Raw genomic sequence first — 17,037 nt, 5'->3', positions numbered from 1 at the left:
CCCCTCTTATTTTTCTTCAGTTGATTTAATTATTAGGATGCTTCACCTTTTATTCACCTAACTTAGGCAGGCAGATGTCCAGCATTTTAAACAGCTGTAGCTGCATTTAATTCTGAACATAATGAGGCTTCAACAGGTTGCAACCTTATTAAGAGAGGATACTTGAGAATTCAGAGAAAAGGCATAGAACAGGCTGAATGGGGGGGGGGAGTCAGATCTGTCTATGGCCTTTTAGAGTTGCATGACAAATGTGTGTGTGTGTGTGTGTGTGTGTGTGTGTGTGTGTGTGTGTGTGTGTATAGGAAGTTTTTCAGACAGATGTCTAATTGATTACACCTTGACATTTTTTAACTGCTATACTGCAGTTTTACTTTTTACAATCTCTTTTGCCTTGCAGCCCCCAACTAGGGGCGTTAAGCAGGCTCAAGTTGCAACTGCGAAACATTACAAATCCAAATTTCTTTTTCTGACAAAGAATTAAAGAATTAAATTAGTCTCCCAATTTAATTCTTTAATTCTTTGTCAGAAAAAGAAATTTGGATATATATATATACCAGTGATGGCGAACATTTTAGAGACCGAGTGCCCAAACTGCAACCCAAAACCCACTTATGCATCGTCGGGTGCCGGGGGGCTGTGGCCAATTGGGGTGTGTGGCCCATTGGGTGGACATGGCTGTGGTGGTAACGGCAGACTGGGTGGGACTAAAAAGTTCAATCAATCAATTCCAACTTTGCAAGATCTTTTTTTTTCCTGAAAGAAGTTGAAATTGACTGATTGATTGAATCTTTTTTTTTTGCACATGGCAGCAGAGACCTAAAGCAAAAAAGTTTTATAAAACCCAGCTGAAGGCCTAAGACTGGGGTGATGGCATGCGTGCCCACAGAGAGGGCTCTGAGTGCTGCCTCTGGCATCCGTGCCATAGGTTCGCCACCACTGATATATACCCTGACATCCACTTTACAGCAGAGGAGGAGAATCATGGTTCCCTGGCCTTTTTGGATGTGCTGTTTAGCCGCCAACCTGATGGGACCTTGCATACAAAGGTATATCGCAAACCAACTCATACCAACAGAACCCTCCATTATAAAAGTAATCATCCAGTGGCCCACAAAATTAGCTGTGTCAGAACACTATTCAAACATGTGGACTCACATTGCAGCACAGCCAGGACCAAAACCGAGGGAAGAAACCATCACAGACCGGTTCCTGGATGCTCACACATACGCAGGAGCGGCAAGACAGAGGAAAAGGGGAAATACGCCAAACATGCATTCTGCCGACAGCCCCACTGGGGGGGAACAGACTTATCTTGGGATGGAGGCGAGGGGGGAGAGTGAGCGAAAGCGCCCTGTACAATTTGATAGCTGGACACACACAAGGAAAGGGATTGGGGGGATAAAAGGGGAAAAGAGAACAGCAACCTTGGAAACTATTAGCGTAGCAGCAAACACTTGCCCTTTAAAAATAAACCAACTAGAGATGATGAATGGACCAATGACCAGGTCGAAAAGCCGAATGCAGAGTCGACCGGTGATATAAGAGAACTCCCAGTAACCTTGCTTTTATGCTCTGACGATGTCAGCAGTGTTGGATGATGAAAGCTTAGCACTTGTATTAAACAGTTGTTGATTTAATGTTATCCTGGTGTTCGAACTTATTTATTTTTGTCATATATATATATATATATATATATATATATATATATATATACATACATATATACATACATACATACATACATACATACATATATATATATCCTTTTAACTGAAGAAGAAGAAACAGCTAAGACCACACATTGCTGCTCAAAGCACGAAGCTGAAAATACCAGCCTGAAGATGACGAATGGGACTTCGTCGAAACGTTGCCAAGACACTTCCAATTTTACGTGGGAGAAAACCCGAACAACCAAAGACCTACATACAAATACCCGCGAAAACCTCAGAAAACATATATATATATATATATAGTCTTTAATCACATTAAAAATACGAATCTTGGGTGTGTGCATGTTAGAAAAACAAAGAATCGAACACCAGGATGAAAGTATAAACAAGACTTTAATGTACAGGAGCAGGAGCAGCCGGCTATATAAGTAAACTCCCAGATCCCTTACTTTCACTCTGATGACGTCAGCAATTTGGCTGACGAAAGCTAAGTGGTTTGTACATTAAACAGTCTTGTTTATACTTTCATCCTGGTGTTCGATTCTTTCTTTGTTTTTCTAACACACACACACACACACACATCTGTGAAATATTAGGAAACAATCCTTCATTTGGAGATTCAGATACCTAGAGGAAATTTAACCAGATGAAAATGAAAATGTTTAAAGAACAGAAAAGACAGAAAGGAATTTTTAAGATGAGGAATAATTGTACCTGATTCTGACCAGAAAAATCAAATTATGTGTCTTTTAGAGGAAAAAATTAAGAATCAAAGAACTACTCTGTTACCCTTCCAACTGTTATTCTGTCATTCATTCATTCATTGATTCATGTATATGGCTCTCCTGGCAATCATGCAGCTCTGTTTTGTATTATTGCTCATCACTTTGAAGGCCCAGATACATTCTCTCCTTTAATGATGTACTCTGGGGATCCTTCCTCATGCCAAAGTGCCTTTTAATGAAGAAGTAAAATATTATTACAATATCTAGGGCAGCGGTTCTCAACCTGTGTGTCGCAACCGTTTTGGGGGTCGAACAACGTTTTCACAGGGCTCACCTAAGACCATCAGAAAACATATATTTCCGATGGTCTTAGGAACCAAGACACCACTCCTCTATCTGGCCGCTGCCCTCCTCCTCCTCCGCTGGCTCCTCCGCCTTCAGGGCGCCCTTCTCCTCCGACAGCACCTGCTCCTGCCGCCGCAGCACCATCACATGTGCCCCCAACCAGCTCAGCTGCGTGGATGGCTGGGCTGAGCCAAGCTGGGTCTGGGCCGCTGCTGGTGCTGCCGCTGGGCTGCTCCACCACTGCCGCCACTGTTGACTGAGCTGAACTGCGGCGCCGAGCCAGTCCCCACACCTCCTGGTTGCCCAGCCACACTCCCCCCGGCCGCTTTCCATGCCATGCCGGAACCTCTCCCGCACTGCCCGGCCCACCTCTCTCACCGTTGGAGGCCACCTCGGCCCTCTGGCACCCAGCACGGCCCTGGGCCTGGCGGGCAGGAGCAGCTCCTTCCTGGCTTGCCGGGCTCCGGTGGAAGCGGCCAGGCTGTGGGGAAGAGAAGCGAGGTGGCGGCGATGCCCGCATGTACGTCGGAGGCCAGCGGGTCAGGCCGGGAGGGGAGAAGTGGCGCCCTCTGAGTGGGAGCTGGCGCTCCGGCCATGCCCCTCTCGCGTGCAATGTCGGAGAAGGGTTGTGGCGGTGAAGGGCTGTGCAGTGTGGAAAGGGGCTGCTGCGACCTCACCGCTGCGATGGCACTCAGGAGGCTGGAGGGGCGGGCAGGTCCCAGGAGAGTGGCTGGGAGAGGGCAAAAGGTGCTGGGATGAGGATGGGGGGCTCCAGGTAGGCGGGCGCGAGACAGCGGCTGGCGGCTCTGAGGCCCCAGAGGTGCCACTGCTTGGCTCTCCACCAGGCTCTCCACCAGACTACCATCCCCAGCAGCCCTAAAAAGCACTGTGGAAGAGTGGGGAATGCTGGGAGTTGCAGTTCATCACCATCTGGGAAAATATAACTCTCCAAAGATCCATCCTTCCTTCCTTCCTTCCTTCCTTCCTTCCTTCCTTCCTTCCTTCCTTCCTTCCTTCCTTCCTTCCTTCCATCTCCTTCCCTTCCCCTTCAATCTTCCTTCCTTCCTTCCATCTCCATCTCCATCTCATCCCCCTTCAATCTCTTTCTCCTTCCTTCCTTCCTTCCTTCCTTCCTTCCTTCCTTCCTTCCTTCCTTCCTTCCTTCCTTTCTTCCTTCCCCCTTCAATATCCTTTCTTCTCCATCCTTTCCCCTTCAATCTTCCTTCCTTCCTTCCCCTTCCCTCCCTCTCAACATTTTTGAGCAAGCTTCTCTAGCAAGCATTGCTATATTGTTTTTGTGATTAATCACTATGCTTTAATTATGTTCAATTCATAACAATGAAAATACACCCTGCATATCAGATATTTACATTATGATTCATAACAGTAGCAAAATTACAGTTATGAAGTAGCAACGAAAATAATTTTATGGTTGGGGGTTAACACAACATGAAGAACTGTACTAAAGGGTCGCGGCATTAGGAAGGTTGAGAACCACTGATCTAGGGGATAGGATCCTTTGTTTCTTGTTGTGGTTGAGATAGCTGAAGATGAGTTATTATTAAACACCATTGGAGGAGGTTACACATTCCCCCATCCCAACTTTTGCTGGACCAGTTGGAAAAATCAATGAAGTCTTCATTGTCTCATTCCCAGGTTGCTATTGTAGTGACTGACAGTCACCCCCAGGATGGGGTGAAAGATGTATCAGCCAGAGCAAGAGCTCTTGGCATCGAAATCTTTGCCATTGGTGTGGGCCATGTCGACATGCATACCTTGCGACAGATAGCCAGTCAGCCCTTGGATGACCATGTGGATTATGTTGAAAATTATAGTGTCATTGAGAAGCTGACCAAAAAGTTTCAAGAAGCTTTCTGCGGTAAGTCTGAAACTTTCCTGAAGGAAACACCTACAAGAAATAGTCCTTTCCCAACTACAAGATGTTCCTGTGTATTTCATTGTTAAAAATAAGTGTATGGTTAGAAATAACTAGGAAGCAAAGAGAATTCTCATGAGGCATTTTATAAGTAGCTTAGTTTATAGCAGCTCACCCAGCCCTAATACTATACTGTGGTCAAAAATTGTGGGTGATACTATCCTGAAATATATGCAGCATTCTTGGCATCTGGGGAAAAGATGCTTGTCTTTGTCCAGTCCTGATATTCTTTGGGTGTCCCATCCAAATACTCACCATATCTGATCCTACTTAGCTTTGGAGATCAGCCCAGTTCTATCACCTGTAAGCCTAATGAAATATACTGAACTATACTGTAAAGTGCCTTTTGCCTAGGTACTGAAGGCTAATGCACCCTTTTTTTTGTTCAGGAGTCTCCAAGGATGTATATAGCTCATGGGCTATTAAGTAGTGATCCTGGTTAAAAAGCTTATGAAGAAAGGAACATTCAGATAGTTTATAAGCTCGAATGTTGATTCCAGGAGATCTGAACTGCTAATGTTTCTAGGTGATCTGCTCAAGAAGAATGATACCATAAACTAAAATCAAAGCTTCTTGTTTACTGTGTTTATTATTTTATTATTTTACAGTTGTGTCAGATTTGTGTGCCACCGGAGACCATGATTGCCAGCAGATTTGTGTCAGTACAGGAGCTTCGTATGCCTGTGCTTGTGAAGTAGGTTTCACTCTTAACAGTGATGGGAAGACCTGCAGTGGTAAATACTTTTTGTTTAAAATTTTGTAAAGGGAACCAAAGTTGATTCAAAGTCATGGAAATCCATGCCCAATTCACAATGTGTGAAATATCTCATTCTTTTGAGGATAAACTGCCACTCTGAAAAACAGCCAAGGAAAACAAAGAACACATTTTCAAACATGAATCTTAACTTCTGAATTTCTCTTGTCTAGTCTAGTATATAGTACAGTAGTATATTGTTGTATACTACAATGTATAGTAGAGTAACCCATTCTTGAAAATAGAGGCCAAAGCAGAAATTATAGTGTTTAAACATAATGACTTATTTGCTGCTTGTAGTGAGAACACCACACTCCAAACATACCGATCTGGCTCAAAATAGTTTTTAAAGTTTTAAATGAAGTGTTGCCATTTAAATGGAAGAAGTGATCCCCACCCCAGCAGTGGCTTTCTTCACGTTTTCTGTTTTTCACTTTCCTACAGTGTGTAATGGAGGAACTGCCATGGATCTCGTCTTTCTGATAGATGGGTCAAAGAGCATTAGGCCTGAGAACTTTGAGTTGGTGAAGAGATTCATTAACCAGATTGTGGATTCTATGGAGGTGTCAGATAAAAAGATTCAGGTGGGCCTAGTCCAGTACTCCAGCTCAATCAAGCAGGAGTTCCCACTGGGGCAATACAAGAACAAGAAGGATATCAAAGCAGCAGTGAGAAAGATGACATATATGAAAAAGGGCACCATGACTGGCCAGGCTTTGAAATACCTCATAGACAATTCCTTTGCCATCTCTAGTGGAGCAAGGCCTGGTGTCCCTAAGGTGGCCATTGTATTTACTGATGGGTGCTCCCAAGATTACATCAACGATGCAGCCAAGAAAGCTAAAGAATTAGGTAAGCATTTGGAAATTAGGACCATAGTTTGATGAGAGCTCAGTTAACCTGATTGCTTAATCTCATAAATTGATAACATTGTATTATGAGGGGACCTTGGTGCTCTCTGAGCTTGGTTGTTTGTGGCACTGATGATATTACCTAGTTTGGGTAATGAAACATCTGCAAGAAAACAACCAAGCTCAGAGAACACCAAGGACCCCTCATTTCAACCCTGAGCTGCAAATATTCTCCTTTATTGGTACATTGTATTATATCAACGATTATATTTCTACAGTAGTATATTCAATTTTCTCTTCTGGGGTTTATCAATCCACGCTTTTCTGTTGCATCCAACTCATGCAACTATGATTTCATAATGTTTACAAAGCTAGATGTGAACTCGACAAAGCCAGGAGATACATACCAAAGTCATTTGCCTGATACAATACTGGAAAATCATTGTCAGAAGATGTGATGCCCCTGGAGAGAAACAATCCAGATGAAAGCTTTTTACTTGTAATCCCTCTATGTTTTCCAGGCTTTAAAAAAAATCTTTACATACAGTACACACCCGCACAATGCCTTTTGATCAATAATGCTTTTATTGTGCTTTTATAAACATGGCTCAAGACACAAGTGATTAGCTCTTATTTGTTTCAGGATACAAGATGTTTGCTGTTGGAGTGGGCAATGCCATTGAAGATGAACTCAAGGCAATTGCCTCTGAACCGGTGTCAGAGCACTATTTCTATACAGCTGATTTCCGAACCATCAGTCAAATTGGAAAGAAGCTGCAGACTAAAATATGTATTGGTAGGTGAAGTTGTGCCTGTTATTAATAATGTTACACTGGAATTTGGGGGTTTGACAAATAATTGCAGATTCCATTTATATAATGACCAAGATAATGTCTACAGAGATTTTCAGTCATCCAGGTCATGGTTGTCCCAAAGGTGCTTTTTCTAAAGGCAACTGGACTTTGTTTTTCCTTGAAGATGTTTTGCTTCTCATCCAAGAAGCTTCTTCAGAATTGAGAAAGCTTCTTGGATGAGAAGGGAAATATCTTCAAGGAAAAATGAAGTCCAGTTGCCTTTTGAAAAAGCAACTTTAGGGTGACTAAGGTAATGGCTCCTCTACTATTTAGTTTTGATTTTTCTAGGAATCATTATGATCATGATAGTATCCGGCATTATCGATACCATTGTCTCCACAAGTTTGTATTTTTTTCCAAGTTTTTTATTAATTTTACAATATTACATTTACATATTTGAAAAGTAGCTTGGCGGCTGAACACAGTAATTCCATTACATTTGAATATCATCAGTACAAATCTCAAAGTATTACAACAACAACTAATTCCCTCTCTTTCCTCCATAATATCTACTTTCATATTCAAACCAATACAGTTCTTATTCTATCAATCAAACAAAAAGTACCTTTCTAATATTCATCAATAATCTTCAGTCTATACATATCTTAATTAATTTGATATTCTACCTTTTAGACAATAACCTAGTAAGTTTTTCTTAACTTTAATTTCCCATTGATATTTAAGTTTAATGTTTAATCTTTATCATTTCCAGATTTTAAATGATTCCAATTTCTAAGTCTCGTACCTCACATTTGGGGCTAATATTTTTTTTCTTTTCTTCCTTCTACTTCCTTTCTTTCTTCCTTTCCAGAAAGAGAAAAAAATAAAATAAAAATAAACCACCAACATTTGTACCACAAACCCATATACAAATTTAATTATTAGTATTTATACTTCTAAGTTTTACTTAACATTTGTCTCAACTCATAACAATATATTAAATTCAAATCTTAGCTATTTGTAAACATTCAAACTTTTAGCCAATCAGTAACCTGATGGTTAATTTTCCCTTCATATTTTAATTTAACATTTAACATTTAAGATGAGCCGAGGTGGCGCAGCAGTTAGAGTGCAGTACTGCAGGCCACTTTGGCTGACTGTTCAGCAGGTCAGCGGTTCAAATCTCACCGGCTCAAGGTTGACTCAGCCTTCCATCCTTCCGGGGTAGGTAAAATGAGGACCCAGATTGTTGGGGGCAATGTAAATATATATATATATACATTGCTTACTGGTGTACACCACTTAGAGAGTGCTTGCACTTAAAGCGGTATGTAAGACTCATAAATAAATAAATAAATAAATAAATTTATTTTTTTCCAGATTTTTAATTAAACACAATTCCTTTATCACAATTCCTCATACATTCTAATATTTAAAATACACACCTTGTATATAAATTCTACCATCTATCTTACCAATCTAATAAGACAGTATAATATTCTTATTTTAATATATTTCTAGATTTTATGTGACCAAAATTTTCTTTATCTCACATCATTACAATATCTTGTATTCAAAATACATATTCTATCCATTTAGATATATTCTATTTTAGATCTCATGTATAGATCAAAACCCCAATCTTTTTCAATCTTATTCTAGCTTTTTTTTCTCTGCCAGGTCATTTTTCGTATCTTTGCCTTTAAATCATCAAAATCATCCTTGTATTGTTGTGGCTATTGTTTGATGTTAATAATAGTGTCCAGTTGATGTTTTCTTAAGAGGACTAGTTGATTTAGCTGGTAGTCTCTTTGTTTTTCCAGTTTGATGCAGTTGTCCCGAAGTATTTATCTTCTCTTTCATCTATTTTCCTTTTTTATCTTCAAATTCCTTCTGGTTTATAAGAAAAGTCCTTTCCTTGTTCTCTATTATCAGTTTCTTTTTTGTGTTTTCCATAGTCTGTATTTGTTGAGTATCTAAGTCTTCTGTCATAGCATTTAGTTGTTTCACTTTCTCTATAGAATTCTGTATAGATAATTCTTTGGTTGAAGTCATAGTTTGAATTTGCATACCCAGTGTCAAAGCAAGAATATTCCTGGAGTGTTTCGTAATCAGACACATGACATCCAGATTTATACGTAAAGTTTAGATCATCGCTTTTGGCATACAAAGAATTTGTTCCTGTACTTCCTCTGTAGAAGAAATCCATTCCTTTTTTAAAAAAAAAATATTTTTTTATTTTTCCAAACTCTCCCCCATACATATACCGTAATACTTATCAGATATTAACATACATTCCCTCCACACATACAGATACTTTTAACAAAATGAAATAAATACATACACATAACTTTGATGTTGCTCACCCATTTCCCCTTTCACCGTATCCACACTCCTTCTTCTTTACCTTCTTTCTCCCTTTCTTCCCTACTTCCCTCTTCTTCCTCTCCTCTCCTTCACCACTCTCCTCCTCTTTCCTCTTCCTCCAACCTTCCTACTTCCTTCTCCCCTCCTTTACAGAAGAAATCCATTCCTGTTCTTCCCTTGTAGCATATTAAACTAAAAAAAAAAGAAACTTACAGTTAGAAATTCCACCAAATGGGGAGCTGAGCTGAGTTTTTTGCAGATGGTGTTTCAAGGTTGCTTTATATCTTATCTATTTTCAAAGCTGTCAACAAGTCTCTTGAAGAATAGCAGGTTATGTCTCAGAGTTAGCTGGATCTTTTTAGTCCCCCCCCCTATTTTAAGGGGAAAAAACCCCAAATCTTCAATAGTAATTAGAGTGAACATCAGAGAAAAAAAATATAGAGAGTAGAAAGTTACAAATCTTGTAATCCATCAATTTTAGGAAATAGAATTCCAATTAGGATCCCAGTATTTTGCCAACGTTTTAAACTCCCAAGTTGCTGCTGTTTCTGGAGGGAGGGCTAGAATTCCCCTTCCCTCACCAGTTGCCAGATGGTAATGTGACTTCAGCTGTTAGCAGCCTAGGGATGAGCCATATTTCTATGGCTGGTCCTTTTGTCCAACAGTTTGGAGGGATCACCTGCTCTGACGGGAGAGTTGCTGTTCTCCTGCAATCCAGCGAAAGCCCCTCCTTGCTGGTTGCCTCTCCAGGGCAACTTTCAGCCCTTTTCAGGGCCCCCCAGTGATGCACAACTGAATGGGGGAGAGAGAGCAAGTCTCCCAGCTGTCCATGGCGGCCGCGTGACGAACCGGAAGCCACGAGCTTGTAAATTAGTATCTTCAAGGATCATGCCTCCTGTGGGTTCTCCATCACCTGATGGGTGGCTATTACAGAAAAGGTTTCTTAGTGGTGGGCCTTCATGGAATATACCCATTCCAAAGTGCTTCACATGATGCTTATTATATTGTTATCACCCTCGCTCCTTGTGGACCCATCTATGTATTAAGATCTTCAAGCAGAGGCTTTCTGCTGGTCCACAATTACTATAGCTCTCACTGGACTGATAGTACCATATCCCACTGAGAATCATGTGTGTACAACTCATCTCTCATGATGCCTGCATGGAACTGCCAATGCCTTTACTGTATCAACAATGTGTCAAAGGAAGAGGTTGGGAACTTTTAACAGAATAACAGAAAGCCAGAGTTAAAAGTTCCTTGGAGGGCATCTAGTCCAACCCCCTGCTCAAGCAAGAGACCCTCTTCTAATGTACCAAGCATATTCATAGAGTGTAATAAGAGTCAAGACAGTAGCCAGTATGGTGTGCTCGAAGCTCCACACTTTTTATGTGTGATACACATGAAATATGATGTATCTTTAATTACATGGCTGGGCTATCATCTTGACTTTTTATTGACCACAGCCTGCAGACATTCCTGAATATTGATTACATGCTAGATGAATATGATCTCTATTTAGATCAGGGGTCTTCAGACTTGGCCCTTTTATGATTTGTGGACTTCAACTCCCAGAATTCCTCAGCCAGGCTGAGGAATTCTGGGAGTTGAAGTCCACAAATCATAAAAAGGCCAAGTTTGAAGACCCCTGATTTAGATGGTTCTGTATCTACAGGCCAGTCTAAGCCCACCCTGGGATATGATCATATGTTGCCTTTAGAAGACTAAAAATCAGATCTCAAGCTCTGCTATCTATCTTGCATCTGTTTATCACCACTGCATCCCTTCCAGTGGGAGCACGTGATTGAAATTGAGTTCAGTTTTTTTTTCTTTCAAAGAGTTTGTATCAAAATATTTATACTTGAGAATACATAAATGGTTTTTTCAGAAATATCATGCTAAATGAATGTTGTTTTGTGTGAGAAAATAAAAGTCACTGAAGAGTTAACAACTAAGTTTTGTGGCTTTTGCTGATCGTCTCTCTCTTCTTCATATCTTAATCTTATTTTTCTAATTAAAAATTTAAAAGGATTCCATATATGTGTGTGTGTGTGTGTTTGTGTGTGTGTGTGTGTGTGTGTGTGTGTGTCTTGAGTATTTTTTTGATGCACCCTGTCGGCCCAAATATGGGAGGAGGAAAACACTCAAGACATATCTCCTCCCCTGTCTTCCCTCCCTGATACAGCTGACGAAGTGGGAAAGAGCCTGTGGCCTAGGGGTCAGCACAGCTGCCTAACATGCAAGCAGCCCAGGTTCGAATTTCAGAAGGGTATGGCTGACTGATGACAGCTGCTTAGCTCGAAATATAAGAAATTAGATCATTACCTGTAGATTTGCAAATCTAAAAAGTAAAATGTCACCAGTGAGTGCAGAAGATACCAGGTGCAATTTATAACATTTTTGTTTATATGACAGATGAATTGGGACAGGAATCCAAAACATAAGCTTCAAGGAACATATATGCCTCAGGTATTCTCTGGAGCTCTCTGGCCATTTAGATTTTCTATTAAATGTAATAGAAAACAAACATGAAATACTGAATATAATCATATAGCTATATTAACTCAATTAAACATTTGTTAAATTCCCATCAAATCAATTTTAGAGTTCATCCTGTTTTCATCTTGACTCCACCTACATTTTGGAGAGCAACTCCCACTATAATTACCAAAAGACATACATTTGGACATGACTTGAAAAAAGCATTGAACTCTTAAAATAGGAAAAGATGAAAAGATTTCTGTGTGATTGGTTTTGATTCCCCCCCCATCCGTCCATATACCGTATAAGACCTAACCAGAAAAAAAAGCCCTAGCATGATTTTTCAGGCTAAGACTATCCCAAAAATAAGCCCCAGTTAAGATCGTCAGCCAGACGGATGCATTTTAGTACCGTACTTTTCCCCAAAATAAGACATCACCTGAAAACAAGCCCTAATGGGTCTTTTGGAGCAAAAATTAATATAAAACAGTCTTATTTTGGGGGAAATATAATAGTTTTGGAGATCTGTTAGTCTACAGATTAATACATCAGTATTTTATCAACTTTATGGTCAGGATTTTCATCTCTTATATGCATTTGCTTATGAGAAAGTTATAAGAAGTTACAAAAGTGGAGCTGAAATCTGTGTGATTTTGTTGGAAAGTGAGACTTAGTGATGTATACAGTTTAGATAATGTCATGAATATAAATATCTGGTCAGCTTCTCATATATATGGCAAGGCATATTTACAGCGTTTAAGGACCCAAGCAGAATACATCATCATAATTTTGTGAGCCAAATTCAGTGCCAATACATGGATGCTCCAGCTATTTTACTACAGCCCTATGGCTAAAATATATTATTAGTGATAAAACTACTTTCTGCTTTGTTTTGGGTCAATTGAACAGACAGAAACATGAATTAATCCTCTTTTCTCTTCTTGTACTAGTTTAAAATATGAAAACTTGCACTCTTGGCTCCAATGTTAATTAGACATTAGACAGGCAACAATGTTTGGCAATGTAATTAGACTCTCTGAAAAGATTCAAACCAGCTTCTGAAGCCAACTGCAAAGAGGTACATCCTTCATTCTAGACACATTCTTAATCTTTTAATTACATGATCCGCATTAATTATAGTAGAAATTAAGGTGGTGTAATAAAAGTTGCAATGTTGAATTTAACTGTATGCTGCTGATGGGCAGCCTGTGATTTAGAAATGACTGCATTCTAAAGGATATTGATTTAAAATACTTGGAGAATGTGCATCTCGTACCAAGTATTAGGCATCTTCTAAGTTATAAATGCCCCCTCTATAATGCAGAACTTTAAAAGGAAACTTTAAAAACTTTACTTCGAGTTTGGAAAAAATATTATTATAAGTTGAATTATAAAATACCTATTTCGGGGATCCCTGGACAAGCAATCCAGGGGGTTTCTAAGGGGGTGAATTTTGACAACATTTTGTATAAAGAGTTACTTATTTGGTCGGGTACTGATTGGCAATTAAAGTCTTCTGATGTGTTAAGGCAAGAAAATATTTTACAATCATGGTTTCAATACTTGCAAATTGTGCAGAGATGGACTTTGGATAAGAAAGTGGTAATTACTTTAGTAGATGAAAATTTGGTAATTCAGATCAAGGATCAGAAATGTGCCCATATTAAAAGAATTTATAATGAGTTAATAAAATAAAATCGTATGACAGAATCCAGAGAAGGCAGAAAGGACCATTCACAAGGGGGTGAACAAAGGGGCTTTATGGCACTCACTTCCTTCAGTACACTTCAAAGGGATTGGATGTGTATATCACCAAAAGGACTAACCATAACAATGGGGCTATTACTTTTCATGTACTCCCCTCTGAAGTCTCCCTACCACCGGCAGTAAAGAAAAGGGGGTGGGAACAGCCTGAGACTGTTGCTGGAAGAAGGGGGTGATTGGGTGGGACTCCTGGGGAACCCCTTAAAACCTTGAATGGGAGAGCTTGGACCCCAAGTCCTGTCTAGAACGCCTGCAACCATTTTCTCTTCATAAAGGATGCCTGTTGGAAGAACTATTTATTCTGAACATATTCTATCCATCTTCTCCATATGTTAAAATATCTCTCTTGTGAATGGTCCTTTAAATAAGCAGAAATTTTAGCCATTTCTGCTAAATTAGAAACCTTAAATACCCATTCTTCTAAAGAAGGCAGAGTATCCTTCTTCCAATATTGACCCACCAGTAATCTTGCTGCTGTTATTAAATTCAACATTAAGATAGTTTCTTTAACATTAAAGTTTTTTTCCCTTTTTTTCTCTAATGACTGGAATGGAATGTGGACTTGATTATTTATAATGATTTAATGTTGGGTTTGGATTTTAGGAGATTATTATTTTTGTTTAACTTTTTTGTTTTGCTTTTTGTATTTTTAAGAAAAAAAATGGAATGGATTTTTTCTATTTAATCATTTTTTTCTCTTTTCCTTTTCTTTTTTTTTTTAATTTTTTTCTTTTTATTATAATGATCTCCTTTTGAAGGATTTTTTGATTTTTTGGAGTTAATTTCTCTCTTTTTTTTCTTGCTTAACTTCTGTAATTTTTAAGAAGGAGTAAAGATTTTTTTAAGATGGCTCCAAAGCATCCAGTAATTCCTACAGCTCCTAAGGTGATTTCTTGTTCGGTGTTATCATCAGCGCAACAACCTAAATCAAAAGCTTCACCCTCTTCTTTGGCACAGTCAATAATGGTGAAGGATTTGCAAGACATGATGGGAAATGCTATATCTCAAATTAGGGGATAAATGAAAGAGATCTTAGAGGAAAATAACAAGATTCTGGGGCAAGAGATAGTTTTGGCTTTAAAAGGAGTTGCCTCTGTTCTTGAAAAGCTGAACTCTTGCGTAGAAGAGGTAGAAGAAAAAAGTGGAACTGATGGAGGGAAAACTTGAAAGCATGGAAAAACAGATGGAAAACTTTCAAGATGAGATTCTTATGCTTCAATATAGACAAATGGAATAAGCTTTAAGAATCAGAGGCTTGAGAGAGTCTGTGCAAGGAGATCTGAGAGAGATGGTTGCAAATGACTTTGCTGTGATTTTGAATAGAGAAAAAGAGAAAATACTTAGTGAAATTGAAAAAACATTTAGAGTTAATTCTGTGGTGGCAGAACAAAAGAATTTGCCAAGAGATGTGGTAATTTATTTTGGGAAAAGATCCCTGCGCAACGAAATTATACAAGAAGAGGTTTCAAATTGCTTCACAAGATGTTATAATTTTAAAGGAGATCCCATCTAAAATTTTAAGAAGAAGAAAGGAGTTTGCTTTTTTAGTAGATGAACTTAAAAAGAGGCGAATCTTGTTCAGATGGGATGTTCCGACTGGAATGGTGGTGACTTACCTGGGGATACGTTATAGACTTAATACTGTTTCTAAAGCAAAAGACTTTTATACTTCGGTCCTGGGGGTATGCTCATAGCCATCTATTACGTTTAAAGTTTTGGAAGAGAAGAAGGTAGAATTGCAGTCCGAAGAGCCTATATTTATGAAAATTGAGAAATCTCAGTTCGAGGGGCCTCAACAAGTTGAGATGGAGGAGCAGAGGACAAACTGTACAACATATAATTGTAAAGAAAAGGAGCAACAGAAGAAGGAGGTTAAGGAAGCCTCACAAGTGTTTGTTTCTGAATCTGTGGGAGAATTCGAGGGGCCTCAACAAGTTGAGATGAAGGAGCAGAGGATAACTCGTGTATCACATAAACGCAAAGAAAAGGAGCAACAGAAGAAGGAGGTTAAGGAAGCCTCACAAGTATTGGTTCCTGAGTCTGTGGGAGAAGCAAGATTTATAAACTTTTTGGAGCAACCTTTAAGGGCAGATTTCAAAGCACTTCTTTCGAGGTTTATGGATAAGAGAGACTGATAAGGAATGTGTTTATTGTGGATGGAATTGGTTATTGGTAAAGATTTAAATATGTATAAGGGAATTTTAATGTTTTAAGTAATGTTTAAATTTGTGTTGTGGAGGGAGTTTATAAAGAATGATGGATAATAATATAAGTATGATATTAGAAAATGTTTAGAGTATATTATAATGTGTTTAATGATTGTAATTATAAAAAAATTCTTTGGTTTTTTTTTTATTATTATTATTTTTAAGAGAACTTGTTTAATTAACGTATCTAGATCTGCTTAGGATTTATATGTGTTTTAATTTTTTTTTTCATAGGAGAGAAGTTATGGAGATCGAATGAAAATTTTAGATAAGAAGTTTAAGTTTAGTAATTTAAGGATTATTCAAAAGAGTATTTAGTTTTAAAGAGGGAGAGATTAGATTTTATATTGTATGTATAGATATCTAAGGAGTATTTAAAGGAACATGTTGCTTTAAATATGTATAAGGGAATTTTAATGTTTTAAGCAATGTTTAAATTTGTGTTTTGGAGGAAGTTTATAAAGAATGATGGACAATAATATAAGTATGATATTAGAAAATGTTTAGAGTATATTACAATGTGTTTAATGATTGTAATTATTATTTTTAAGAGAAGATAACTTGTTTAATTTAATGTATTTAGATTTGCTTAGGATTTATATGTGTTTTAAGTTTTTTTTTTTGAAAAAATTTAATTAAGCCTGTAATCAGCTTTGGGAAGGCTGGGGGAGGGTATGGGAGGTTTGGGGAGGTGGGGGAGGGTATGGGAGGTTTGGGGGGGGGGTTGGGGAAGGGAATTGTTTTGTAAAATTTAAAAATTTTCAATAAAAAAAACTGCAAGTTCTGCATTATATATATTTTTTTTGTAAAAATTTTTATTTTCAACTTTACAATACATAACAATCTTCAGATAAAAAATAAAACAAATTGATACACACCACATTCGGTCTTGCCCGCCCATTTCCCCCCAAAGCACATCCCACCTCAAACCAACTTAATTCTTTCCCTCTTTTTCTTCACTTACCCCCTCTCCTCCTCCACCTCCACCTTCCTACTTACTTCTCACCTTCTTCTTCTCCCTCTTGATGGGGTCCAGGGGAAATGGGTGGGCAAGACCGAATGTGACAGAACCCAGAGAAGGCAGAAATGAGGTTTTCTATAGTTGATAACTAGAGATGAAATATAATTGGATTCTGACACCAGCAT

The 17,037-nt window shown here is 38.6% G+C and overlaps 1 protein-coding gene across 1 annotated transcript in view; it reads left to right on the top strand.

Moving 5' to 3' along the window:
• MATN1 (matrilin 1) overlaps positions 1 to 17,037 on the top strand; it is a 49,779-nt gene that overhangs the window by 23,368 nt on the left and 9,374 nt on the right. Inside the window, exons 3-6 of the mRNA XM_039329135.1 lie at positions 4,397 to 4,619; positions 5,285 to 5,410; positions 5,875 to 6,282; positions 6,925 to 7,077. Of these exons, the coding sequence (XP_039185069.1) occupies positions 4,397 to 4,619; positions 5,285 to 5,410; positions 5,875 to 6,282; positions 6,925 to 7,077 (910 nt within the window). The remainder of the gene's footprint in view (positions 1 to 4,396; positions 4,620 to 5,284; positions 5,411 to 5,874; positions 6,283 to 6,924; positions 7,078 to 17,037) is intronic.

Source organism: Crotalus tigris, unplaced genomic scaffold (assembly GCF_016545835.1).
Source record: "Crotalus tigris isolate CLP2741 ecotype Arizona unplaced genomic scaffold, ASM1654583v1 scf7180000024388.1695876, whole genome shotgun sequence".
Classification (NCBI taxonomy): Eukaryota; Metazoa; Chordata; class Lepidosauria; order Squamata; family Viperidae; genus Crotalus; species Crotalus tigris.
Note: the sequence above shows the minus strand (reverse complement) of the source record. Positions and strands in the feature narration are given on the sequence as shown.